This window comes from Phalacrocorax carbo, chromosome 1 (genome assembly GCF_963921805.1).
Source record: "Phalacrocorax carbo chromosome 1, bPhaCar2.1, whole genome shotgun sequence".
Lineage (NCBI taxonomy): Eukaryota > Metazoa > Chordata > Aves > Suliformes > Phalacrocoracidae > Phalacrocorax > Phalacrocorax carbo.
The window spans coordinates 143,719,180-143,747,161 of NC_087513.1; the positions used below are offsets into that span (position 1 = coordinate 143,719,180).

The 27,982-nt window shown below is 37.1% G+C and overlaps 1 protein-coding gene across 3 annotated transcripts; it reads left to right on the plus strand.

Annotated features, from left to right (window-relative positions):
• The first annotated feature begins 6 nt into the window (after positions 1–6).
• TUBGCP5 (tubulin gamma complex component 5) lies at positions 7–26,696 on the plus strand. Of its 3 annotated transcripts, XM_064438087.1 has the most exons (24): positions 7–170; positions 3,236–3,289; positions 3,368–3,476; positions 5,487–5,583; positions 6,179–6,289; positions 6,848–6,927; positions 7,424–7,559; positions 8,590–8,707; positions 10,653–10,742; positions 11,283–11,376; positions 11,672–11,918; positions 12,133–12,335; positions 13,065–13,180; positions 14,513–14,781; positions 15,755–15,953; positions 17,413–17,601; positions 18,531–18,713; positions 18,991–19,075; positions 19,179–19,299; positions 20,277–20,455; positions 21,179–21,304; positions 21,892–21,980; positions 24,470–24,570; positions 25,622–26,696. In XM_064438087.1, the coding sequence occupies exons 1-24, from the start codon at positions 7–9 to the stop codon at positions 25,666–25,668; spliced, it is 3,207 nt and encodes a 1,068-aa protein (XP_064294157.1). In that variant the 3' UTR covers positions 25,669–26,696. The 3 variants fall into 3 exon arrangements, 2 of the variants coding, with proteins under 2 accessions (XP_064294157.1, XP_064294165.1); XR_010370545.1 differs by lacking the exon at positions 21,892–21,980; XM_064438095.1 differs by lacking the exon at positions 6,179–6,289.
• Positions 26,697–27,982: the final 1,286 nt, after the last annotated feature.

A 27,982-nucleotide genomic window follows, 5' to 3' on the forward strand; every position in this document is an offset into this window, starting at 1 on the left:
GTGACCATGGCGGCACCGCTGCTGGTCTCGCCCGGCCACCGCAGCCGGTTCGAGCAGGAGCAGGACCGGACTGTCCGTGCTCTGGTGCGCAGCGTGACCGGCCTGCCTGAGGAGGAGCTGGGCGGCGGCCGGTTCCAGACGGCGCTGAATTTCGCTTGGTCCAACTTCAGGTCAGCGCCCGCCCGCCTGCCCGCCCGCCCCCGGGAGAAGCTCCGCGGCTGCGACGGCCCCGCGGTGCCCCTCAGCAACGGAGCTGGGGACCAGGGAGCGAGCGGGGCCCCTTCGCCCCGGTCCCACCGCGGGGGAAGGAGTCCCCGGTAGGGCCGGCGCTGGGCCGGGCCCTTCCTCCGTGCTGAGGGACGGCGGTGTGGTGCGGCCCGCTGACCGTGAAACGCGGGGGGTGTCTTGCCTTGTGGCTGCTGGGGCGCGGGTACGGGGCCGCGTCCTGCCCTGCCCTCCCCCAGGGTGCGGGGGTAGCGCGGGGGGGGGGGGGGGGCGCGTCTGCGAGCCCTGGGCAGGGGCCCTGTGCCTGTTACTCCGTCGCTTTTAAATCACGGTCTTTCAGGGCTTTTCGCCTGATCTGAAAAAAGGTACTTTTCAACACCTTCCTTCAGCCATCCAGAATTTTGTTTGTTGGAGGGAAGTAAAGAAATAATCATTCTATGTAACGAGCAAATAAAGAGAACTCCACTGAATAGAGATAAAGCTTCTGGCCAAGAATACTGTGCTGCTTATATGAAAGGCTATCAATCTGCAGAAGATGATGTGTTTGATGTTATTTGAGCTTGTAATAAACATGGTTTTTATTAACCTGTAATATATATTATCTGTATCCGTTTAATTCTAGTACACTGCCATCTAAAATGTCCTCACTTAAGTTTTACCTACTGCTTTTTCAGTCATCGTGGTTATCATTTCAGTGTCATCTGCCAGTTTTTACATGATCTATTTCCAATTTCCCATACTATCCCTAACTGCTGCCTCTTTAGAGTCTTATGTACTTGTTTAACTTCATGCAACAAGTACCTAATTCATTTAAAATCAATGCTACTTACTTTTTTTTTTTTAAACGTTATTAAATACGTTTTTGGGGATGAGCAATAGCATAACTGCATTGCAGCAAGCCAGATGGTGAATCCTAACTACTAATAGGCTCAAATAAGACTGCTTTAGTAACGAAATCGCCATTATTCAACAGCAAAAGTGAATCTGAGGTGTGGGAGAGCTGGGTGTGACCTGTAGCTGGTGTTTTGACAAGTTCAATTCTAAGTTTTGAGGAGGCTAGTTGTGTATGTTGGGAATGTAGGAATACGGTATTTGTAAGTGCTGTCCCCCTGCGTTCTTTATATTTACCAGAAATATGTTGTGTAATGCATCATAGGATTGCATTTATTGGTTTTGTAGCTGCATCAAAATAGTTGCTTGTAACAGTCGTTATTCTGAGTCTGCAGATTGGTAATGATAGCAGGGTTTCCTGAACCAGGTGAATGTGCCCTGTCTTCCATCTCCTCTTGTGACATCTCGCTCTGTTTTGGTGACCCAGTTGCTTGTGTAGCTGTGCACTCTTTTAGATTGGGGAGTTGTTGGGTTGGGGTCTTTTTATTTTAAAAACAACTGGGCAGGAAAACACAGGGGGTGATGTAGAGTTGACAGCAAACTGTTTTCACAGGGAAGGTTGGAAAGAGGAAGGTTTTTATGCCAGAATTGTTGTCTAAGAAAATGTATGTGGAACTTCAGCCTGAGATTGACTAATATGGTATTTCCAAACCATGGCACCTTAGGTTGTAGTAGAAGCTCTTTAGTTTCAGGTCTGTGAAACTTGTGGTTTGTATTGTTAGATTTGATGATGTTTCTGTGCTGTAATTCTCAGACTCATCTGTTTCTTCCCGTGCAGCCCGGCAGTCCAGTTCTGTTCATGATGTTCCCAACTTGCCTAAAAAAACTGATACTTTTTTTGTGTGTGTTTGATAGGGTCATTAATTAAAGCTTTAAGTACTGGTAGACTAAAGGAGGTTCACTAATAACTTCCCTGCAGCTTAATTTTTCTTTTCAGTGCAGATTCTTTTTTTGTTGTCATTCCAGTCTGTTTTTCTAAATCTTCCAGTTCTTGTATGTGCCACCATTTTCCATTTGAACTAATGATTTCCTATATAAGCTAATGTGCCGGAATAAATGAGATAAGCTATATTTTCTTAGCCTAAATGTCAGCTACCTAGTTAATATTACATTTTATAATGCTTTTATTCCAAAGCCTTACACACAGCTGAAATCAGACTAATGGGTCTGTAGTTAACAAAGTAATTTATTTTTTTTTTAATATGGGCATCCTCCAATGGTGCTTGTTAAAAATCCCTGCTACTTGCCTGACAGTTTTTCTAGTTTATTACTTTAACACTGAGGTGATTTTAGATTGTCTTTCTGAATTCAGTCTATTTAGCTTAACTTTTGCTCCTGATTTAGATGCAGTAGTTTTCATTTCTGTCTGTGGTCATGAGAGTTTTACTCCTGTGTCCTGTGCAGTTGTTGCTGGAAGCTGAGGCAAAATAGGTTGGCTTTGAGGGCCTACGCATAGAGTATCTTGACCTTGTGCTCACTGCTGTCACATCCCATTCTCTGGTTTTTCTCTATATGTAACTGAAGAACCTTATTCATATTCTAATTTCTTCTGCAAAGTCCATCATACCTTTTACAAGTTCATACTTTGTCCCTATACATGCTAGCTTTGGTGGTATATCTTCCTTCTTTTTGATTAAGCTCTCTTATCCTTCAGGTCTTTCCTTTACTATTTATAAAGGAGCTTTATTTGTGTTTAGAGACCTTCCTGTGTGGGTGTTTGTTTTGCCTGTGTTTGTGATGCAAATCCCAGATAATTTTTGTGTGTTCGACAAGGATGCCTTTGATAATGCAGTTCTTGATCTCCTTGCTCCACTTGACTTAACTGACAGTATGCTTTAATTGCTTAGTTTGCTGATACAATAGTAATTTTCCATTCAGCTTGAAGTGCTAGTTAATTGTGACCTGCGTTCCATTTTTCCATCTTTAAGGTCAATTGTAGTTAATCCTGCTTGAGTTAAGAAGCACTGAGATTAAATTTTGTTTATATTTAATGCTGTTGCTGAATTAGGCATGCATCATTAAACTAATAATATTGTCCTCTTATATGTCAATCAGCTTTATTTTCTTCCTTACTTAAGTTTCCTTTTAAAGTATATTCTAATACAGATTTCTTACACAGATTTCATCGCTTTCTTGATGTGAACAGTCATAAAGTAGAGAGGACAATAGAAGGGTAAGTTTTATGCTTATGGATTAATAATGCATTAGTTAAATTTTTTGGAAGTATTTTTGATACTATTTTTGTTATTAGAATACATGAAAAATTGATAGTTCATTCTGACCTTGGAAAAGCTGCAAGCTGGAAAAGACTAACAGAAAAGTTTCTGAACTCCCCGCTCCCGAGTATTGAAGAAACAAAGGTATGTATGTTGCAACTTCCTTGTTCTTTTTTTTCCAGCACTCTTGCATTTATACTGACAATGGGGACTTCAGTTGTAATATTGTATTGGAAATGTCAGATGACTTAGCAGTAGAGTTTGCAGTTGCTGTTCAGGTCGTGGATTTTCAGGTTTGTATTCTTTAGTTTTCGCATTTATTTTAGAAATGTATTTATTGTCTTGTCAGGGTTTCAGCACGTGCAGTTTCATGACTTAAGGACATCTCATTGCAGAGCAGATGTTTTATGGTCAACATTGTACAAATGTTGTAGCTAGAATCTAGGTGAATGTAGATTCCCGTCTGTTCTGGAACAATGGCGAACTGAGCAGTTCTTACACTTTGCCCAATTTTTTTACCTTAAGTAATGCATCTGAATGTTTTGATTTTAGTATTTCCAAATGGAGTGCTCCTGCCCTGTAGCTTCCTTATTGAGACTATATATATGTTTCACCTTTGATACACTTTGTATGAAATCAGTTCAGGATGGGTATGGCAAAAGTTGTTTTACTTTGACGCTTTCCATTGTGGTAGTGTAATAATTAACTTGATCTTTGAAAACTGTGAGTTCCTGCTATTGGGAAATATAAGTTTGCGATTTAAGAGGTAGTGCTCCCTATTATGATATTCTTTAATAGGGCTGTGTGTTCCGAGTTGTAATCCAATTTTCCTTCTCATTGAACTGACATTTACCTTTCTTTGCACTGTTGTAGGTTTCCTCTAATTTACACGGAAAACAGTGGAACCTTCAATAACTTACACATATCTTCAGTTATTATACTGTATATTTTTGAAAAAGTACCTTTAGTTGTACTTGTTTTGAGAGTCAAATAGAATTAAAGCTAAACAAATGAAAACAAAAGCCCAAGCAAGCACTTCAGGCTTGAATGTTGCAGTATCCTAAGATTTGAAAGAGCCTTTTTTTTTTCTTTTGAAAATGCAGCTTGGGTATAGCTGAAGGTAGATAATATCTCATAATTGGAAAGGTAAACTGCATTTAGTTTTTAGCAGTGGCATGTGACTGGGAAGATTATTTACCAGCTTTATGACTGGCAAGTGAAATACCAGCTCGCACATGTGATTCTGTCAATGACCTACTGGTGTTCTTTGACAAACTCTTGTGGAGTCAGTAATGTTTGGCAGGAACATATACCATATATACTAGATGAGTATGATTCTGCTTTATCAGAAATTTGAATTTTTTTTTTTAATACAAGTGGATCTCATTCCGAAACAGCTTTGTAAGTGTGTGTATCTGTGTCAAAGCATATAGGGTGTAGATAGGAGAGTCTCCATGTGTCTAGGTATGAAATGGTCTGTTGAAGAACTTCGGAAAGTTAGAATCAGGCCAAAGAAAAATCTTTCTTTAGTAAGAAATGATTGTGCTGTGAGCTGATATTAGGGAATAGACCATAATGCAAACCTCTGCAGCATACCAGTGTTGGCACAATATTCTAATCTGATTGAAGGCCTGTGTTTTACAACTGCATTAGTGCAATATTGGAGTTAAAGATGCATCTTTAATGCTTTGTGTAGATTTTCAGATGAGGGAAGATAATGTGAACGGTTTTAGCAAAGTGTTTTAGCTTCATTTTAGCCTCTGTTTGAACTAATCAGCTATACAAATAAGGGAATGTAAGACTTGGTTTCCTGCAGGCCCATTGCCTGTCCTTCTGCCTCATCTGTGTTAGTGCAGCTGTCCATTATACCTTGTCCTCTGGTGACTTCTTACTTTCACAGTACTTCAGGGTTCCTCTTACCTGTCTCCATATTCTCTGGCTACTTTTGAAGTATTTGTATATTGATTGGCTAATTAGTAGACAAAGAGAATGGATAATATTCAATATCAAGTTGCAGATGTTATTTTTGTAATTTGGGTCTGGGGAATGGGAACTAATGGGGAGCGTTCATGCAGGTAGTAGGCTGAGTTTGTTCCTAACCGAGATCTTTTAGACCACTTACTGATTTGCTTTTTTTTAAAATGTGTTTTAAAGACAGATACACACTATTCCATACTGTCTCTTCTGTTGTGTTTGTCTGATTCTCCATCTAACACCACCTATGTGGAAAAGCCAAGAGTCAAGGAAGTGGGTAAGTTTACAAGATGCTTATATTGCTACTGAAAGCAATCCATTAATGCAATCTGATAAGAACGGCATTTTTTCTCTTCATTTTATTATCTCCTTCACTTCAAGGTGCTTTATTGATTGCCTTTTTATGATTTCTACATTTAAAATAGCCTGCAAATCTTTCCTACCCCCGTTTATGCTACATCGCCTCATTAAGTCTTGCAGCCACCAAAGTACCTTGGGAGCTCTTTTTGGCTTGTACCGCTATCACTTACTAATGTTCTCCACCAGTTCAGCAGTGCTTACATGCTCAAAGACAGACAGCGGGTTTCTATCCTCGGGTCTCTGTCTTGCACCTCAATAGGAGGTCTGTTGAAACAGCGTTGGTGATGTAAATTCCTATATTCATAGTCAGGGAAAGGGAGATACCTCTGAAGTTTTCCAGAGGGAGGTCCCAGCTGCCTGCTTTCTAAAGTAGGGCTGTTTCACTCAGTGCCTAAAAATGAGGCTTGTGCTTAAGTTTGAGTGGATACCATCCCCCATTTGTTTACAGTGTTGTATCATAGACTGAAAGAAGACTATTTCAGACTAACCTAAAGAAAATCTTGCATCTTAAGATTCCTTTTTGAATGATCTCTGCACATTCCCTCGGCGGTGTTTTGAATGCACTTTCAGCCCATTCCAGGAATGTGAATATGAAGAGGTTATCTCAAACAACACTAATTACAGTTGAGTAAACTTCATGTTTAAGATATAATATATTATAAGTGTGATTGTTATTTTTAAAGTATTACACATCACCTCATGGATATGTGGTGTCTTTTTTTGAGATTAAAGACAGTTCTTTATGTTGTTTACAGTCCAGGATCCTTGTGCATATGTACATTATACATTTAGAATGTTTCCAGCGAGCTAAACGGGACTAGTCACGATAAGTGATATGTTGCGTTCTTGCATGTCTTTCCAGGATTGAAGTGTAGGGTAGTGTAACGCAATACAGATGAATGTGCTGATGGCACGCTGTGTTGCATATTTTGAGTGTACAAGCAACAAAATTGAGAATTAGTAAATAAGGAATATGTGTGGTTGATACGTCACAATTTACATGTCATGTTGAAAGTGTAGAACCTTGTTAAAGGAACAGTGGTGTAACCTTAAGTGGACAGGAATGCCTTTTGTTTTAGATTTAGAGTAACAAGGTAATTTTAACTTCAGAAATACTTTTAGAAGAAAAGAAAGTCAGAGTTATGTGATACTTACTATTTTTATATTTATACTTCTCTTAGAAAAGGAAGAAAAATTTGATTGGGGAAAGTATCTGATGGAAGGAGAAGAAATTTACTTTGGCCCAGGCATAGATACACCAGTAAGTAATTTCTTAAGGTAAAAAACCCAAACCGTATAAATCGTTTTGAAGTATGTTAGAGACTTGTTTGGGTTGTCCTAGTTTGTATGCTCTGCATGCTGCTTCTCACAGGATTCCCTAATATGTTGCTTCTTACCTAATACCATGAAGTAGACAAAGACCCAAGCAGAGTAATAATAATACAAATGATGTGGTTTTCACCATGTTTCGACTTAGTCCTGCAACTAAACTGGCTCATTCTGCTGACCGCTGCCTGCTCCTAATCAGAACTTGCTGTAGTTCTGTGATCTTTTTCAGTTTTCTGATTTGTCCGGTTATTAACCTTATGTATAGCTTAAACCAGTCTCTGGCAGACAGCTATGTTAGTCTTAGTGTCCTGAATTTACTTTATAGTGGAAGAAAGAAGAAAATAATTTGTTTGGCTTGAGTAGGAAGTAAATATAGATCTGTCTGCTATGTTGTACTGAAGCATACTGGGTTTTGTTGCACTTAATAGGATTGGTCTGGAGAAAGTGAAGAGGAGGAAGACACTCAGCCTTTAAGCAGGGAGGACTCGGGTATTCAAGTAGACAGGACACCTTTAGAAGACCAAGATCCAAATAAGAAAACAGTACCTAACGTTTCCTGGAAAGGTTAGAATAAGCTACAGTTCTTCTGATATAGTCATACATATTCAAATTTAGCAAGCTATTGCAGCTTTATTTATTCTTCAGTGAGGCATTGTGTTTTAGATCTATAACTGTAGTTTTAAGGTGCAGCTTGCTGTTCACTACTGCTTCTTTTTATTTTTAACAGTAAAGAAGCAATAAGGAAGGTTTGATCTGATTACTCTTGTTGTTAATGGAGAAAAATGCTGTTTAATTCTGTGGAAATATACATGGATATTCCAATATAGAAATGAAAACTTACACAGTAAATGTAGCATGTAGTTTTATTGATATAATGTAAATTTTTATTATTAAGTATCAGAATGCTGAAACAAAATTTGGTTGACAACAGAAACATTTGACTTGGTTCTAGGTGTGAAGCATTTTTTGAAAAAATAGTTTTGTGTATTTAAAACACTAGTGACTTACTCTTGAATAGCTTCAGGGGGTATTAACTGTAGCTGTGTATTTTTGCATAGAATATTGTGGGATGCAGGATACCTTGTATAAGACGACTGCATAATAGCCATATGTTGTATAAGCAGTACCCATCTAACTGGGATTTGGAAAAGTTTCCCTGATAATTACATTTAACAAAAAAACATTTTTAGGTAACATACTATATGTGTAGTAAAAAGAAATCTAGTGACAAACTTGGTGATACTTGGCAGTCTGTTTTTTAAGTCAGTTTGGTTTTGTATATATTGTTTGAGAACTGCCTGAGACAGGAGCACGTTTTCTGAGGAGGAATTGGAAACTACATAAATCTCCAAGTTTATTTTTTTAGGACTTCCGCAACTTTTAGGAGATGAGCCATTTCTATGTAAATTAATTTGTGGATGGCATCATGTATATGAGTGCAGTGAAGTGTAAATATTTGTAAATTGTAACTTATTTGAAAAGATCTGTGATTCTGCAGCTGTGCGGATAGGTTTATTAATACCTTTTTCCTGTGTTTTATAAGCATTTCCTGAATAAATAAAAATACCTCGCTGACAGTCATGTGTTTTCACAGTTGGTGAACCTGATGCCCGCAGCTGGCTGGAGCAGCATGTAGTTCCTCAGTACTGGACAGGAAGAGCTCCCCGCTTTTCACATAGTTTGCACTTGCATTCCAACCTTGCTGCAGTCTGGTAAGAAAACAGTAGCACTTGCATATTTGTTACTGGTGTATAGTGCTACATAATGACTTTATTAACCATCTTCACTGTGGAAGCATAAAGATAGTATAGTTATCACTGATTTAGTTAAAAACAATTAAAAGGCTATGAATTGCTAAGATGAACAAATGAGCTGTTGTTTCTAATAACAGATTCTTTTCCTTGTCTTCAGTTTTTATTGCGTTTGTCATATCCTTTTTCAGAGAAGCAAATCTTCTTGTTGCATTTTGTTTGGGTTGAACCTTACAAAGGTCTCTGAGGAATTAATATAGCTGGGTTGTAAGTGGTCCTGGAAGTGAGGAGTTCCCTAAAGTTTAACTTTTTGTTTGTTGTTGGTGCCTCCTTTACAAAGGGTTGTGGCTTAACCCCAGCCAGTGATCAAGCACCACCCAGCTGCTCGCTCACTCCCACCTGGTGGGATGGGGGAGAGAATTAGAAGAGTAAAAGTGAGAAAACTCATGGGTTGAGATAAAGGCAGTGTAATAATTGAAATTAAAAGAAAAAAGTAAAATAGTAGTCGTAGTAATAATAATCTACAGAGCAAGTGATGCATTATGCAACTGCTCACATCCTGCTGACCGATGCTCAGCCAGTCCCCAAGCAGCGGTCACTGCCTGCCCTGTCCAACTCCCCCCAGTTTACACTGAGCACGACATCATATGGTATGGATATTCCTTTGGCCAGTTTGGGTCAGCTGTCCCAGCTTCATGTGCACCCAGCAGAGCATGGGAAGCTGAAAACTTCTTGACTGGCACAACTTAACAAGAACTAAAACCTCAGTGTGTTATCAACATTATTCTCATACTGAATCCAAAACACAGCACTGTGCCAGCTGCTAGGAAGAAAATTAACTCTATCCCAGCTGAAACCAGGACATGAAGTTAGTTTAAATGCAGATTTTGTGTGGGCAAGGAATGTAAAGCAGTATATCGTCATGATCTGCTGTGGTTTTGGAAAAAAATGAGAAGGAAGTTCAGTTTAAAAAAAAAAAAAAGGCTGATTCTTCCCTCTGTCCCTAATTCTGATGTGTCAGTACTGCAGTAATGCATCTAATTAGATTTGTCTGTGGTCCCTTAATTTAATGAATTTATTAATCAAGGAGTAAACCAACTGACACCAAAATAAATTTATCTAGCTGGTTATGAACCAGAATTTACAGAGAATATTAGGAAATCAGTAACATAAATAAAGCAACGCTGTTTCTGTTGCAGTGTTGTTAGCAGATGTATGCTGTATGCATGTATACTTTATAACCAGTATTACTTAATTTGGATTTTTGAATTTTGAACATGGTGGCGTAAATTTTGCCACTGATTATATTAATGAGTCAAAATACCACGAATGTGAATTATCATTCTGTACTTCATTAAAATAAGAAAAATACTATGGAAGGTTTACAAAAAATTGCTTAACACAGGATTGCAAGGTAAGGTTCTTAGGTGGCTGTGAAAGTTTCCATTTCTTAAGTAAACTTTTGAGCTAAAGTGTGAGTTTTCTTATACGGGCCAGGGAAATTGATGTTTTAGTTTTTAGCTTAGTAATTTTGACAGAAAGTAACTATAAATTTTAACAGTGTTGAATGAGAAACTATAAAATAGTCAAGGATCAAGAATTTAAAAACCAAAAAAACTAACCCTAAACCAATGCAGATACAGTGCTTCAAGTATGTGCTACTTAATTGCTTGTATTCCTATGTATAACTAGATGATATTTGAATGCTTTCCACAGTATTTTGCTTGACAATAGGAAAACAAACTGCTTTTGTTTATATGCTTAATATGCTCCCATGAACATCGAAGGTAGAGTCACATAAAATTAGAACAAAACTGAGCCTTAAGATCATTGCTTCATTCTTAATTACGGGTGATTCAGCTGTTATGTCAGCCATTAAATTGTTTTCATTTCCTTTTTTCCTAAGGGACCACCATTTGTACACCAGTGATCCTTTATATGTGCCAGAAGAGAGAACACTAGTCACTGAAACTCAAGTTATACGGGAAACTCTTTGGTAAGAGCAGCATCACAAAGCTTGCATTTTAACTTCTGGTATTTCTCTCAAGGAAATGAGACATTTATCTTTGAAGTTGTGTCTGAAGAAGGAGTTACTGCTGAGCTTTTATCTTACACAGTTGCTGACAGTAAGGATGCTGCTTATGTGTGTTAACCATTCAGGTTCACAAAGTAGCTTACTATCCTTGGATACATTGATTCTTCAAGTCTAACTGTTAAGAACAACCAACTTGTTCTTATCCTGCCCCTGTGGATTTGTAATACAGTGTCCAATTTTAGAAAGTAGGTTTGAGTCATCCTGCAGCTGGAAATTATCTCAGCTGGGAAGGAATTTCAGGAGCTGTTTACTTGATGCCAGTGTTCTATTGTTCTTGTTCTAGCAACAGCTTACAGTACCAGTAGCGTCGTAGTTGATCTGTGGTCCCCTTTTATTTGAAGAAAAGAAACTTTTAGGCAAGGGAGAGCTAATTCTTATATTAATATATAGTTATGAGTCTGTTAAGGGGGAAAATTACTACTCTCTCTGTTTCTTTTCAAGGCTACTTTCAGGAGTGAAAAAGCTTTTTATATTTCAGCTGAATGATGGAAAAGTGGCTGTGCGGAATGATATTATTGTAACTCATTTAACCCATGTAAGTTGTTTCTGAATCTCAGCTGAATATATCTGTCATTAGGAAGATGTAATTTTGGGGAATAGGAAATTAAACAACGTATGGAAAATCACATTTCCACAATTGTGTTTTGACTAAATTAAGAACATCTGACTTAATAAAACTGACTTAATAAAACTTAATAAAAATGAAGTGATAGAGGTGGCAGAATTTTATTACATTTTAATCCATAGAAATATCTTGTGATTTAATTTTTAGGCTTTACAAAATAGAAACTTTTATGAGCTGATTCTAAAAAGTTTTTTTTTTTCCCTAGAATTGCCTGAGATCTGTATTGGAGCAGATAGCGGCATATGGTCAAGTTGTGTTTAGACTACAAAAGTTTATTGATGAGGTGATGGGACACAGCCCGGAAAGCATAATGCATGGAACAGTTTCTACTCCAAAGAAAACTACAGAAGCCCCGTTCAGAACCTACCAAGCTTTTATGTGGGCCTTGTATAAATATTTCATTAGTTTTAAAGAAGAACTTACCGAAATTGAAAAGTGCATAATCAACAAAGGTACGGTGCAAGGGAAGTTTTATGAGAGGGAGCACACAAGGAAATTTTTATAAGAGGGAAATGTGAAAAATGTTACACAGATACATTCTGAAACTGTGAAAGATGCCATGCTATGTTTTAAAACCTCATTAATAGCACTGACAAAATTTGATTTTTATGTTGGGTGTTACTTTTGTATATATTTGGTTGTTTGGTTTTTTTTTCCCCCCCCTAGATAAAACAGTCACGCTTTCAATAGTAATAGATAAGTTGTCTCCCCGACTGGCACAGCTGAAGGTACTTCACAAAGTTTTCAGCACAGGAGTAGCGGAAGTGCCACCTGACACTAGAAATGTTGTACGAGCATCTCATCTGCTTAATACTCTCTACAAAGCTATTCTTGAATATGACAGTGTTGGAGAAGCATCTGAGCAAACGGTAGGGGAAATGATGCCTTCCTTAATAGAGCGACACACTAGAATATTTAGTAACTTCAATTTCTTTATGGTGATGGAATACACTAGCCTTCAGCTACCAAGGATTGAGGACAAATTTGGTAGCTGTAATGCATTACTGTTTTCTAACATGAGTTCACTCAACCTGGACAAACTCAGATTAGATCAGCAGTGTGTTTTTAGGACTGAGGGGAGGAACTGTGGGGAATCAGAGGCCAGGAAGCTGTAAAGAAAGAGCGAGCTTTGGAATAGCTTTCCCTCCTATTTCTACAGCTGCATAATTCAGTTAATGCTGCAATGTAGTGGTTTGGGTTTTTACAGTAACTTGTTAATTATACTACTGAAAATATAGTAGATTTCATTATGTCCTTTTGTGTCCCTGTTTTCTACATTTTGAAACCACAGAATGTTTTATGACTATCCCTTACTGTTTAAGAGATGTTAGGGTGAAAAAAAAAACATGAAAACTGCTGTTTGGGTCTAAATGCGATGACAAAAGTAACAAGAGGAAGCATGCACAATGCAGGCTTCCATTAAAACTACTAAAGCTGTAATTTTTAGTTTAAGATTTTATCTGTAAAAATCCTTAAGTGTAGTTATGTATATCTTATGAACTATAATTGAACAATTAATAGGTTAGGCTTTGCCATATTGCTTCTAATGCTTAGTATATAAACATTCAGCCACTTTTTCTTCTCCCCTTTAAATTCAGGTATCTCTTCTGTTCTCTCTCTGGGTTGAAACTGTGAGGCCATACTTACAGACAGTGGATGAGTGGATAGTCCATGGTAATTTGTTTGATCCTGCAAAGGAATTTATCATTCAGAGGTAGGGATGCTGGTACTGGATACACATAACACTGTGCAAGTATGAATGCAAAACCTGCTGTAGAACCTAGGAGGTAAAGTGTGACAATAAAAGTAGGTTTTTGCATTTGTTATTTTACTTTAAGTAGAATTAATTTATTAATCATACTTTTACAACTTGTCTAAAACTTCACATTAGGGAAGTTGCATTAGATATGGAGCCTTACCAGTTATTGTTCAGGAATAGAAATCAATTGTTTTATTTTTTCCATCAAGAATAAATAATCAGAAGCCTGATTCTGAGTGTGTGGACTTTTTAAAAACAATTAACCATCTTGCAAAACCAAGGCATTTGCAAAATTTACAAAATTTACTTCTTAATTCTTCTACTAATCAATAGTTGTTATAAATCAGATGTAATTCTAAATAGCAACACTCATTGCTTCTGACTTGTAGTACAAGTTCGTACGGTGTCTTGAGTAACATGCACATATCCTAAACATTATTTGAGCTGTTAATTTCTCTTCTGTTTGTATGCTACATTTTGCTGGTCCCTTTTTTGACAGCTTGAAGTGGAAAGTGAATATAGAAATTAGAATTTTGGCTTGTAATTACAAATCTGTTTCCTGCTCTCTGCCAAACTTAATCGAACCTCTGTCTGTTAAGGCAGGTCAAGGTGAGCATGAAGTAAGAGAACAGCTCTAGTGCTATTGTAATTAATCCTTAGTAGCTGAGATCTTTAACATCCTTATTATGTCCTACTTGACTTTTCTTTCTGTAGTTGTGTTTTCAGTGCTACCAACGGGTGATTTCTACTTCTATTTATATTTGTTTCATTTTAATTGTCTAAATTAGGTTGTTTTCCACCTGAATTCAAAGACCAAACTCTATATCTGATGTAAACAACACAAAAAAGCAAAGTCAACTGAGAACTGAGTTTCACCTACTCTAGAATTTTTCAGCGTTCACAGTAGTAGTTGTTTCACTGTGGGTTTTAAATAAATTTGCAAGTCAATCACTGATCATTTTGTTATTAAGGGTGCATTGCACTGTGAATAGTTAAATTCCTGGACAAATGTAATTATTCTATTTGCCTTGTTTTGGGGGTTTATTCGATTATACAATTGTTTTATCTCCTGTGAACTGATTCTTTATGCTGCTAAAGCCATCATCCTTTCTAGAGGTGTCTAGATAGTTTGTAATATGAATGAGCTTATTTTATATAGTTTTGAAAGCGCTTCTTGACTATTTTAAGAGAAAGGCAAACACAGAGCAAAGGTGATATGCATCTTCTAGTAATGAAGTTTCACCTTTTGAAAAGGGAAATACTCAACAGCTTTTTATTTCTTCGCAGAAACAAAAATGTTCCAGTTAATCACAGAGATTTTTGGTATGCTACCTACACGTTATATAGTGTGTCAGAGAAGACTGAGAATGAAGAGAAAATGAGTGATAATGCCAGTGCCAGTTCTGGCAGTGATCAGGCCCCTTCAAGCAGGCAACACACTATGGTCTCCTTTCTGAAACCTGTGCTAAAGCAAATCATCATGGCTGGAAAATCCATGCAGCTGCTGAAGAATCTTCAATGCAAAGATGGCTCTCCGCAGCAGGCCGCGTCCAGAGGTGAGATGTCAGTTTGCGGACTGTCATGCCTTAACGTACCTAACAGTATGGGTGTGTCTTTTGTAGTAGTGTTTCCATGGGTTTAGAATAATGTAATGCTCTGAGTGTCAGTATCATGATTGGTAACTTCAGGTCCGATTGAAAACGCTCTTCCAACGCAAACAAGTGAAAAGAGCAAAGTGAATAAAGATTGAATGTTCCCTTTGCTTATTACAGCTTTAAATTTTTCTTAAACTTGTTTTCATGTGCTTGCAAAACATTTTTTTTGTTATGAGACAAATGAAAACAGCTTATATGTTCTAGTAGTAATGCTGTTTTGTTTCAATAAATAGTTGTTTTACATTACTAAGTGGTTGAATAATTCTGAGATAGCATGTGGAACTTTTTTTTTAAAAAGCTTACTAATAATTAGATGAAAGATATTTGGATATTTAGGATATTTATCTTGAATGATTGTAAAATGTAGTACAACAGTGTAACCAATGTTGATTATTTTTTTATCTTTTTTTGGGGGGGGCGGCACAGGGAAAGAAAATACTTTTTTTTGGTGTTTGTTTTGCTGTTTCTTGATATTTAGAAGTAGAGATAGTTAAATTATTTCAGAGACTCTAGGTTTATTTCCCCCTTTGTGAGAATATAATCTGTTCTAGTGAATACTGAACGGTTGTTTCAGGTGCCAAGGATTAACTGCCTTTGCACCTGAAGGAGGAAGTTCTCTAACGGTCTGTGAAATATTTCATATTTCAGACACCTGTTCAGCAATCCATTTGAACACCTGCCTGACCTTAGGCATGGGACTAGTCCTACCATTTTAGCAGCTTATTTCAATAAGTATTTGAGTTTTTTTTCCTGAATAGTTGCCTAAATTTAGTATGTTAAATATTAGCAAGTTGGACTATGGAATTCTTCTTTTAGTTCAGGTGGTGTTTTCTCTTAGAACAAATCTTACTGTGGAATGTGTTGCCCAATTTAGATGCTGAACGAAAGAGTTTGTATACACTGTTCTTGGAATCGGTGCAGTCTCGCCTGCGGCATGGGGAAGATTCTGTTCCAGATATTATTACAGAACAGCAGGCCACAAAGCAGAGCCTGATAAAGATGCAGTCTATAGCAGAAAGACACTTGGAGCTGGATGATGTCCATGACCCACTGCTGGCTATTAATTTTGCCAGGTAAATGAATGATCATCTTGCTGTTTTGTTGAGAGTAGTGTTTTGCCTGGTGACATTTGGTAGACCAAATTTTTAGTGCTGCTGCTGAAAGCGAGTGAGCGCAGAATAAAGAGGAGCACCAACAATCAGTGACAGAAGCTAAATAAACGCTACCCTTGTGCTTAGTTAAAAACAATTAAAATAAGGAAAGAATCTGCTACTCACATCTGTCAGTGTAGAAAATGGGAGTAGTCTTTATCATAACAGACTTTTAGCAAATAAGTGTTTTAATAGTGAATGCTGTTGTAAAATCTAAACTTTTAAGTGTGTTTGCTTGGAATTTGTACACAATGCCTTTGATTTGCACCGAGTAGAGTGTTTGAAGAATGCAGCTTCAGTTAGGCTGTGCTTAAATAATTTAACTTTAAAAGCCTTCCAAAATTCATGTTAACTGTATAAAAATTTTTCATTCCTCATAATGAGGGAAGTCATATAGAGGTTATAAACATCTTGGAAATGAGCAGGAAAGATGAACTCTCAAACTCTCTTATTTGTAATTACAAAATAAATAGCTATTTATATTTCTCCTAAATACTAGTTGGTGATATACATGTTTTCATTTAATTTTAATTTCATAGGAGTGGTTTGTTTTAAACCTTTGTTTTAAAGGCTTTGTTTTAAAGAAATCATAATTAATAGTAGATAAGACTCTATTGCTTCCATTGTTCATTGGGACTATTTTATTTGTCAAAATCAATAGGTTAATTTAATGTCTGACTCATCCAGTCTGTCAAGGCAATAGCTGCTATGAGCTGGGCTTTCTCTTACAATGGATTCAGCTATCAAGTAGCTTTTTGCAAATATTATAACAATTTCATCCTTACTGTGACAAAATAATTAAACTTACCAAGTGTAGACTGCAGATACTCTCTTCCCATGATATAATATTACAGATAATATATAGAGACTCATATTTAAGGTGCCTCAAAACAATTCTCTGTGTGCGTGGTGGGTTTTTATTGTTTGGTTGGTTTTTGGTTTGTTGTTTTGAGGGGTTTGGGTTTTGCTTTTTTGTTGTTCAAATTTTTACTTTGTGTCTTTATTTTTCTTTCCTGGGAACTTCATCTGACTGCTGTATATGCACAATATATAGTGTTAAAAGTTCCTATGACAATAGGTTTTTTTATTACGCTGTATAGCGTTTGAACTTGATGTTGTTTTTCAGAATTATTCCTTGAGCAATTATGTGATTATAGTATGCCATCCTTTTTGATGTTCTTATGCCTGCTCATACAAAACCAGTATGAAGGATCATTTAATAGACTTGATACGTACTATAGTTAAGAAACAGCTTCTATTACTTCTGCACTGTATATTTTAGGGCAATTTTGATTAAAATATTTGAACGTATGACATTTTTGTCATATATATTGTATGAATTATTAACTTTCTTCCCTAAGTAGTATGTTTTATTTTGGAGATTATATTTGGAACAGAGTGACTTTCACGAGAAGTTTACTGGTGGGGATGTTTGTGTGGATAGATCCTCAGAATCCGTCACCTGCCAGACTTTTGAACTGACCTTGAGGTCTTGCCTTTATCCGCACATAGACAAGCAATACTTGGAATGCTGTGGTAATCTAATGCAAACTTTAAAGAAGGATTATAGGTGAGAAAGTAGATTTGTTTTTCTGTAACTTTTTTTTAATTACCAGTGGTACGGCATACACTAAAAGCAGTAATTTTATGTTGTGTTTCTACTCCAGTTTGATAACCAACAATAAAATCATTAAGGAGGAAAGGGGGATCTAACATGATAGAATGCTGGGTGAAAACTTGGTCTAGCTTAAATCAGCAGCAAAGCTATCATTTGCCTTAAGTGGATGTTCAATAGGGAAATTGTTTTTAAAGTACTTTTAATAGTGTTGTCATTTGAAACTGGAAGGTAGATTTTAGGAAGCTAGAATATTCTTAAGATGAGATCCAGTTATGCTACTGTAAAATGTAGAGTAGACAAAAGAATATTTTACAGTATTTTTATATTACTTAGAGTAAAATGGCCTGTTCCTTTTACCTTTTAGGTGATCATAAGTTGTCATACTTTTAATCTGTCTGAAATACTTAACATACAGTCACTGTTTTTGCAATACTTGTAGTGGTACTATTCTTTCTACTTTATCAGAAAAGGAAAATCCATATAATAATTTTCTGCAGCTCCATATTATTGTCTTTCCTTAGACACAGTTTCAGGGAGACTTCTGTCTCCTTCCCTAAGTTCTGTTTAGGGAGAGGGACAGGATTTCCAAACCCTAAGCTATTTCTGAAAATTGCCTAGCCTGTAAGATAGCTGAATACCATGAGCACTTATGTTGAAGTTAACGGGGCTCTTCAAGCTTACAGAAAAACACGGCTTAGTTATTTTATTTGAACGTATGTGAAGGTAATCTGAGGGTTAAGCAAAGGACTTAATGAAGTTTGTGTTCAGTACTGAGTTCTTGTAGTGAAGAGTGTTTAAGATTTTTCTTTCTGTAACAGTTGTGTTTGATTTCACTTGTATGATTAAGACTGAGGAAATGTTATATGTTTGTTCCTGTTTAGGCTTGTAGAATATTTGCAGGCAATGAGAAACTTTTTCTTACTTGAAGCTGGAGATACCATGTATGATTTCTATACATCTATTTTTGACAAAATTAGAGAAAAGGAAACTTGGCAGAATGTTGCTTTCTTAAATGTTCAACTTCAAGAAGCAGTTGGGCAACGCTATCCAGAGGACAGTGCAAGGTAAAATGCAAAATCCTGCAAAATATAGTTTAGTTATGTTTCTTTCACACTTACCTATACTAATGTACTTAACTTGTATAATGCAATACTAATTATTGCACACTCATTGAAAGAATCTGTTTTAATGAAGTTTTGAGCTGTTGTCATCTCTTCTCCCCAAGCCCCCAGATTAAATCAGACGGTATTTAGCAATAAGAAATAAAAAAAAAAAAATCAATGAAACTAACCACCAATTTAACAGATTATCACCAATTAAATCACTTGTTTCCTTGCATAGGTTGTCTATATCATTTGAAAGTGTTGATGCAGCAAAGAAGAAACTCCCTGTCCACACCTTAGATGGTTTGACATTGAGTTACAAGGTAGAGAGTTAATATTGCTGTAGTTCTTATTCTAGAACAAATTTGAAATGTTGTATTAAAGTGACTTACATTTCCTGTCTTGATCATCCTCTCCTCTTCTTAGGTTCCCTGGCCTGTGGATATAGTTATAAGCTTAGAGTGCCAAAAAATTTACAATCAAGTTTTTCTGCTCTTGCTGCAAATAAAGTGGGCCAAGTATAGTCTAGATGTTTTACGATTTGATGGTAAGAAACTTCCTTAATGAAAGGTACTCTAAAAATTTGCTCTGTGGTCTAAGGATATAGTCTGCTGCTTTCTGCAGTAAGTAGTATAAACCAGTCAGAATTTTGATTCATTCTATAAAATATTAATCTCTATTAGCTTCTCAAGTTAGATATATTAAGCAGGGCATGTTTTTTCACTGCTTTTCAGCCTCAGGGACAACACTATTTATTAATGCATTCTCTTTGTCTCTTTGATTCAGACCTAGTTAGTTATATTGGAAATGTGTTACTTCATTCTTCAGACCTTGCTGTTGAAAGAAGGTCTGTCTTATCACACCCTAATGTTTTGCTTTATGTATCGTCCAAGTTTTTGTGAGCAATACCTTGCAAACAAGTCAAGAAAACAAGATGAAAAAATACTCTTAATACAGGTTGAAACAGTAAGCTAGATAGTTTGGAATACTAAGCTACTCTTTAAATATCTGAGGATTGTAGGAAGAGATGTCTTAGTGTCTCCTTCACCAGGTTAATATTTATACTCGTCTGTCCCATATGAAGTGGATACACACTTTATGTCCCAGAAAAATAAATTAGAAAGTTGATGGGTTCATCTCTGTTTTGTACATCAGTTAAGTAATTCTCTTCCTAAAAGTATGTTGTTTTCTGTTGTTTAAACTTTATGGGTATGGCTTTTCCCCTTTGTGGAGGTAGTATATGCGTTTCTTTTTAATGTAATTTTTTTATCCTTGCACATAATCTTTAGCTCTTAAATACTAGAATAGGAAATGCTATTTATCAAATTGCATTGTACGTACACTGTCAAAACTATTCCGTATATTGTTGCTGTGTTTTAATAATACATCTGAATAGCAAGAAAAACCTTATATCAGTCTTGTGTGCAGAATATGAGATAACAAATTTAATTTTTGAAGTGACTTTTTAGCTACAGTTTGTCTTCATAAGCACTTCAATGTAATACTGTTGCCTTTTCTTTTTAGAACTAGTCTGTGCTGCAGAAAACCCACAGGTTAAGGAAGAAACTTCATTAGAACAAGGAACGCTTCCTCTATTTAGACCACAAACAGAAAGTATAAAACAACAAATACATCGCATGTTCCTCTTAAGAGTGAAACTTATGCATTTTGTTAACAGCCTGCACAACTACATCATGACTAGGGTTGGTCTTCTATCACAGCTTCATTTATATTAAGAACTTGTAACTGGAGATGCAGTATTAATTTTCATTTAGAACATAAAGAACAAAAATAGAAAGCAAAATCTTAGTCTAATGTCCTTTCTGCAAAATAATTTCCAGCTAAACATGTTTTGGTTTTAACTTGGAAGTTTTAAATCTGTAATTCTAAAAATGCTTTAAAAGTTCTACATGCATATGATTGGTCTTTGGATATTACTAGTTCTTTTTGACTGTTTCTCCCAGTGCTAGATAACTGAAGCAGAGTAATGTAAAAATAGGTTTCTGTAAACTGTTACTCTCGTAAGAGCAATTATGCTCACAAAGTATTACTACAGACATTTTAGCTAAATGGATCCCCCTCAAAAATCCCTAGTACGTGTATGCAAAAGTGTATGCCTACTCTACTATTGCCTTTTTTGCCTTTAATAAAATTAGTATACTCCCGGTCAGCTCCTCTGGGGATATCCTGTCTGCTCTCATGCAGCAGCAGTATTCCTATTTATATGAGGAATGTCATTGTGCAGTTAGAAGAAGAGCTTGAATTTTTTGCTACATTGATGGTAGTTTGGAGGGTGATCCTAAAATTTGAAAGGAAGGAGTGAACGAATTGGGCAATTTTAGGCTCTTAAAAAAAACAATATTGGGAGGGAGTCACAAGCACTTGTGTGCAACATGGAATTTAACAGCTATGGTCGTCTTTTTAAGATTCTTCACAGTACAGGCTTGGAGTTTCAGCATCAGGTAGAAGAAGCCAAAGATCTAGATCAATTGATAAAGATTCATTACAGATACTTATCTACAATCCATGATCGCTGCCTACTGAGAGAAAAGGTGGGTAAAAAAGAACTGGCTTATTTGATACAGAGTTTAGCAGGACAAGAAGGTAGCTAAGTACTAATTATGCTGCCTATTTTGCGGTTCATATGTACTAAGCAATATACAGGTACTCTTGAGGAGATGGTAGCTTTTCCAGAGTTAACACTGAGATCCAGTTTCCCTTGCAAGCATCAGCTTAATTCTATCACAGAGAGAAGATAAAATCTTTATATTGGATTTTACATGACTCATTTGTTTCTAAGTTTGTTCAAATCCTCCCATCTCTGCGGCTTTGTAATGTAAAGAGGATTGCACGTACTGGTATGGCAGGAAATGGAGGTACATGGATAGCATTGTAGCCTTTTATCCCACATACTGTCTGCGTTTAGTCCTCATCGAAATAGTCACCCATGAAATGAATTAGAGAGCAAATACAAAACACATCTTATATTTGGAAGAATCACATTGTACTTAGGAGATTGTTTTTACAGATCAGATTAAATGGCATGGGTTATCTTTGTATTGCAGCTTAATAATGAAAATTATTATGCTTAACAGTGGATTTCTGACTGTTACTCCTTTTGTTTGAATTGTTATTTTAGGTGAGCTTTGTGAAAGAAGCTATAATGAAAGTGTTAAATTTAGTACTGATGTTTGCAGACCGTTGGCAGGCTGGTTTGGGGGCTTGGAAGTAAGTATACATACCTAAAATTCTACATGTTCATAACTCCACAGCTCAGAGTAAGATACCGAGATTTTTTTTGTGTGTGAAATAACAGGACTTTGCTCAGTGTTTAACAGCAGATACCAGAGTCTAATTGCTATTTCTTAGGTAAAATGAAATCTGTATTAGAACTTAACAAGTTTCATGCACTTGTTCAGTGTGTGTTCAGTACTTTCTAATTAAAAATGTGGCCAATATATAACTTGTAAGTGTTTGAAAAGATTGTAGAGCATAGTAACAGAGAAGGTTTTCTTTTCCTTCATACTTGTTCATAATGGTAAAATGAGAGGTTTGCAGGTTTGGTTTATGATCACGTTTTCTGGTGATGATTAAAAATTCTAGGCAGCTAGATGCTGCCATTCATTAACTGATTTCTGAAAAGTGGGATTATTTAGTTTGTGCTTCATTCTAGAAGGCAATGAACTTGTTTTTCTTTTTAAAAAAAGTCTAAATCTAATCTCTAAACCTCCTTATTTTTCTAATCTGGTTGTCCAATTTATAAAGCCCTTGTGAAAAATTTGTGGTAAAAATGTGAAGCTGTTGAAGTCAATGAATGATCTGCCGTTGACTTTGGAGTTACGATTTTCATGCAGAATGTTTGATTCCATTAGTTCAAATGCTCAGATTTTGTGGTATTGGTAAAACCTGAAGTTATTTTTGGTCTATCTTCATATAGTATCTTTATACCTTATAGTAAAACCTTATAGTAGGAACAACCTGGGATGGGTGTTGTAGTTCGTATTTTTAGAAAAGATGTGTTCTTCCTTATGTGCCATGACTGAAGTCAGAAACCCACCTGTAATTTCCAAGGTAAGATTAATGTGTTGGTGTGTGAATCAGTTGCGCATCTCTAAGCCATCCCTTAGACAACACTAAAAGTAAGAACTGATTTTTTTTTTAGAATAGAAAAGGCTATTTCAGATGGAAGGGACCTAAAATGATATCTGGTCCAACTGTCTGACCACTTCAGAGCTGACCAAACTAAAGCATGTTATTAAGGGCATTGTCCAATGACAGGCTTGGGGCATCGACCACCTCTCTAGGAAGCCTGTTCCAGTGTTTGACCACCCTCTCGGTAAAGAAATGCTTCCTAATGTCAAGTCTGCACCTGCCCTGATGCAGCTTTGAGCCATTCCCGTGGGTCCTGTCACTGGATCCCAGGGAGAGGAGCTCAGCACCTCCCTCTCCACGTCCCCTCCTCAGGAAGCTGTAGAGAGCCATGAGGTCGTCCCTCCGCCTTCTTTTCTCCAAACTAGACAAACCCAGAGTCATTAGCCACTCTCCACAGGACATGCCTTCCAGCCCTTTCACCAGCTTTGCTGCCCTACTCTGGACACATTCGAGCACCTGCACATCCTTCTTAAATTGTGGGGCCCAGACCTGGACACAGTACTCGAGGTGAGGCCACACCAATGCTGAATACAGCAAGATAATCCCCTCTCTTGACCAGCTGGCTAGGCTGTTTGATGCACCTGAGGATGTGGTTTGCTCTCCTGGCTGCCAGGGCACACTGCTGACTTGTAATTTTGCCTGCTGTCGACCAGCATCCTGAGATCCTTTTCTGCGGGGCAGCTCTCCAGCCACTTCTGTCCCAGTTTATACTTCTGCTTGTGTAACCTGCTGCTTGAAAGATGAATGATAGTGGGCAAGTCTCCAAGGCTATGTCTAACACTCGAGGGTTGATCTATGGCCCGGAGGCCAGCTGGTGTGGACTGGCTCATGTCCATATTTTTCAGGGCTAATTCTCTATGGCACAGGTGCTACCTAGAGCTTGGATCCCGCTTTTCTGTGCCATTAGGAAGTTGCTAATTTTGGAGTGCTTTTCTGATTTGAAGTGTCATAAATAATTTGTGAAGTTCTGATGATAAAGACAGAAACTCAGGGTGCGTGGCTGTGTGCTCTTGATGTGGCAGGAAAAAGTCATAGCTGATGTAGTGTCGTCCGTATCCGCTTGGGAGAGGGGAAAAGGAGAGGAGTGACTATTGTGAGCTACATCTTCTCCCTCCTCTGGGGAGCGCTAGCTGGTACAGTCCAAAGTAGAATTCAAGAGTTGGCTGATAGTAAAGCAGTGTGGGTGTCCCTGTGTTATTTGGCAGTGTGGGTTTACCCCAAGGAGCTCTGAAGCAACAAAGACCAGAAACGGCTGTCTTGTAATGCAAAACTATGTAGGAGTAAGAGTTGTCAGTGGGAACCGCACAGTTCCTCCTAGTCACTGCAGAGATTTCTAAGATAATAACTTCCTCATCAATGCCATTGTGATAGTGCTCAGATGGTCCTGTCAAAATTACCTTTGTTTTCTAGAAGTAGTATACACAGGCATAACTGAAACATTGTAAGTTCAAGCCAGAATGCTATGTAAAGAGTACTTTTGTCATTTATTGTGAAGTTCTGGTCATATTTTGAAGATAACATAGTGGCTAGTCTGTTAAGCGTTCCTCTGTTTAACTGTTTTGTAGGATGGAATCCATAGAGAAGATGGAATCTGATTTTAAAAACTGTCACATGTTTCTTGTCACTGTTCTCAACAAAGCTGTCTGTCGAGGCTCTTTTCCTCACTGTAAGTACATGAGGCTTTTCACATACTTGCACTTACTGGGACACAAGCTTTACTAGGAATGTATTCATGTTTTAATCTTTCAGTGTTTGTCAGTACGTTTTGAAGAATCTCATTTTGTGAGGTATCCATAGAGGGACACGAAACCTTATTTCTTCATAAGTTAACTTCATTTTTTTTTTTAGTATTCGTGCCTTCTTTAATGACAGCTATCTTCAGTTTACCTGTTTTCTTGACAAGGGGATGCTGATGTAGCCAAGCAAGTGAAAAGCAGTTTTCTAAACAAATGAGCGAAACTAAGTTCTGGGGGGCATAGAAGAACATTCTTTTTGTTGTTGTTGGATGACAGCTGTGATGTATCTTGCACAGATAAAATTCTAGTATTATGCTGCCTCACGTGCAATTGCACTGAGCACTTGGCTCTGCCCATCTGTTGGAAGTTACTTCCTCGGTAGCAGAAACAGCAGAAGGCGGCATGTCTGTGCTTCTACTTGCAGCCTGATATTAGCTTAAATTGCTAATCAGTGCCAGTTTGAGTAAGAGGGGCAACTGCTGAGTGGGGTTTGCTGGGATGTAGATGCACGTTCTAGCAGGTCTATACCCCATGTAGATGTGGCACTTAGGGACATGGTTTAGTGGTGGACTTGGTAGTGCTAGTTGGACTTGGTGATCTTTAAGGTCTCTTCCAACCTAAAAGATTCTGTGATTCTAAAAGAGATAATATCTGACATCACTGCTACTCAGTCTACAAGAGCTTGTCTGGAAGAACTGTCTGTGAGAATGGCTTACTGCATAACCACCCCCCCCCAACGGTTATTGAGCTATTTTGTGTACAGTAGTTAGCATTTCAAACAAAGGAGCTAATTTCTTACCAGTTCTTATCACCTGAAATAACGAATGGATAACTGATGATGAAAGTGCTGAGATATTGCTAAACTGCCAAGAGATACAATTTAAAAAATAAGTTTTAAACTACAGAATTGAATATTGCAATAAATATTTGCAGACTGCTGCAAATGCAAATATTAACTACGCTTTATGGTTTGGTTTGCAGTGGAATCTTTAGCTTTGTCACTGATGGCTGGCATGGAACAAAGTTAACACCTGAGTCCATTGACTTGATAAAGAACTGAAAGGAGCGTTTGTTGGAATTCCTGTGTTAAAAAACTGTAAGCGATTTACACTCCAGTTTGAAATGTGTATAGCTAAATGACGCTGATGGCTTTGGAGCTGCGTAAAATCTTTTAAAATGTAAATAATGTGCAGGTATTCTAGTGTACTGTTTGTGGCAGTATTTTTCTCTGTATATATATGTTTCAACATCAAAAAACATGTACAGTGTAAAATTCATCCTGTGTAAACAATCTTACTGGAAAATACACAAAATGTATTTCATGCTGTAAAAAGGATTTATTTTTTGTTTAATGATGACTAATTGCCAATTTACTTTTTCCATTAATTTTGCAGCTGTGAATAGGTCACAGGGCAGCGTGAAGTTGTGTGACTCAACTCTTATTATTCAAAAGGTTAAGTTAATTTTTGGCCTTTTTTCCTTTGGAAAAAGGCTAAGAAGTGTTCATCTTACTTGCTTAATGGTTCTTAAGAACTCTTTGGGAACAGTTATGACTGTTACAATAAGCTGATGTAAAAAATACAAGATTAACTTATCAAAATGGATTATTGCAGACCATAAAATACCAATATTTTTCATGTCAAATGACCAAATGCTGATTAATTTTAGCAGTAACTTTTGACAGTTTAAGTAGGATCAAGATCACAGTGTGTAATATATTAATTTTAACTATTGGATTGTTGAGGTGTTTCAGAGGTGGTCAGGTATGACTTGACCGTTATCCTCCTTCAAAGCCTTTTGCTAACAAACCTTCCATCAAATAGTTTTACAAGTTATTTACAAGTAAAGTGGTAGACTGTCATACAGAAGGGTAAGTTTCCAGAGAAGTAAATGTGGAACCTGGTTTGCACAAGATGACTTGACCTGTCTCCTCCCCATGAAAGTTTCTCTGTAATTCTGGCATCACTACACCTGCATTTAAGAAGAGAAAATCAGTCATAGCCATTTACCTGTTTGTTTATTTTAATAAATAAAGGGTTTAATAATCGGAATTTCACCATTGTGTGTGTGTTTCTGCTGAAATCCAGTCAGTAACTTAACATTTGAGGGCTGTTCCTGCAAGGTAAATGAAGTATATTACTTTCAACTGTGAGACTGTGTGGCTCATATTATAAAACTACTTTTTTTCAGCTGTGAACTAATAATTACTTCGTATGAAAATGAATGTTGGGGTTCCTGTTTGAACAGGAGATCTCAAAAAAGGTTGTTTTTTTTTTTTTTCCCCCTGAAAACATTTTATGGCTGCAGCTTGGAAGAACCTTTTAAGTATAACACTGGGACAGCTTCTGCTGCCCCACGGCATGTTCTTTTTTGTTGGACTGAGTGGAAGTTTTGCTTTAGAGAACACTGTTTGTATTATCCTCTACTACCACATGACACACTTTTCCAAGTGGATGTTTCTTGCGGTAGGTGGACACCTATTAACAAAAGTAATTTGTACTTCCAGTTTAGCATGACTGGTTCTTATTTGAGATTCCATGTTATTTATTGCATGCAGAGACAGTGTATGTTCTTTATTAGCTGTCTCTTGCTCACTCAGAGTAAAACTGAATAGCATACTCTGATAGTTTTAAAAGGCATACTTGTACTAGGAAGTTCAGAGCTTGTATGCACTGGTTCATTACTTTTTGAGTATTTGTATGTTTTGTACTCTGTGCTTTTAAAATCTAACAGGTGGTTGCTTTATTTCTCCTTTCTATACAGTGGTTACCTTCAGTGAAATTACTGCTTTTGTAGACTTACCTTGGATATATTAGCTAAATACAGGAGGAAAAAATCCTTCATGTTGTTGAAACAATAATTCCTAGTAAATTCCTTTGCAGATTTTACTTGTTTTATTTGAAAGACCCCGTGCCAGTGAAAGAATTTCCTGTTTCACCCAATTTCCTGCTTAGGAATTAACTTTGCATTCTGCAGACAGGCTTCTGTGCACTTTGGAGGTGGGTGATGCCTGCATGCCATTTTTCAGCCAGCTTGCAATATTTGTTTGCTCTTCTGTTGTCACAAAAGCACAGTGGAAAATCTAGCTCTGGCAGTGTTGGCCGACTGTAGTCATGGACGCTCTCCATGCTTAGCTTTTTGTGTGTCAGTAAGATTCAGCTGATAAATTCTCTTGAATGAGTCCATCTCATGGCATCCTTTCTTCTTTCTGTGGTCCTAAAATCACAGAAAAATAAGTCCTTTCTGTTAGTGTGTGTGCCCTGTGATGCCATCAGTCCCCAGGCAGCAGCTAAAACGCCTGTTTACCTGTTGAAAAAAGGTGTTTAATGACGTTTGGGGTAT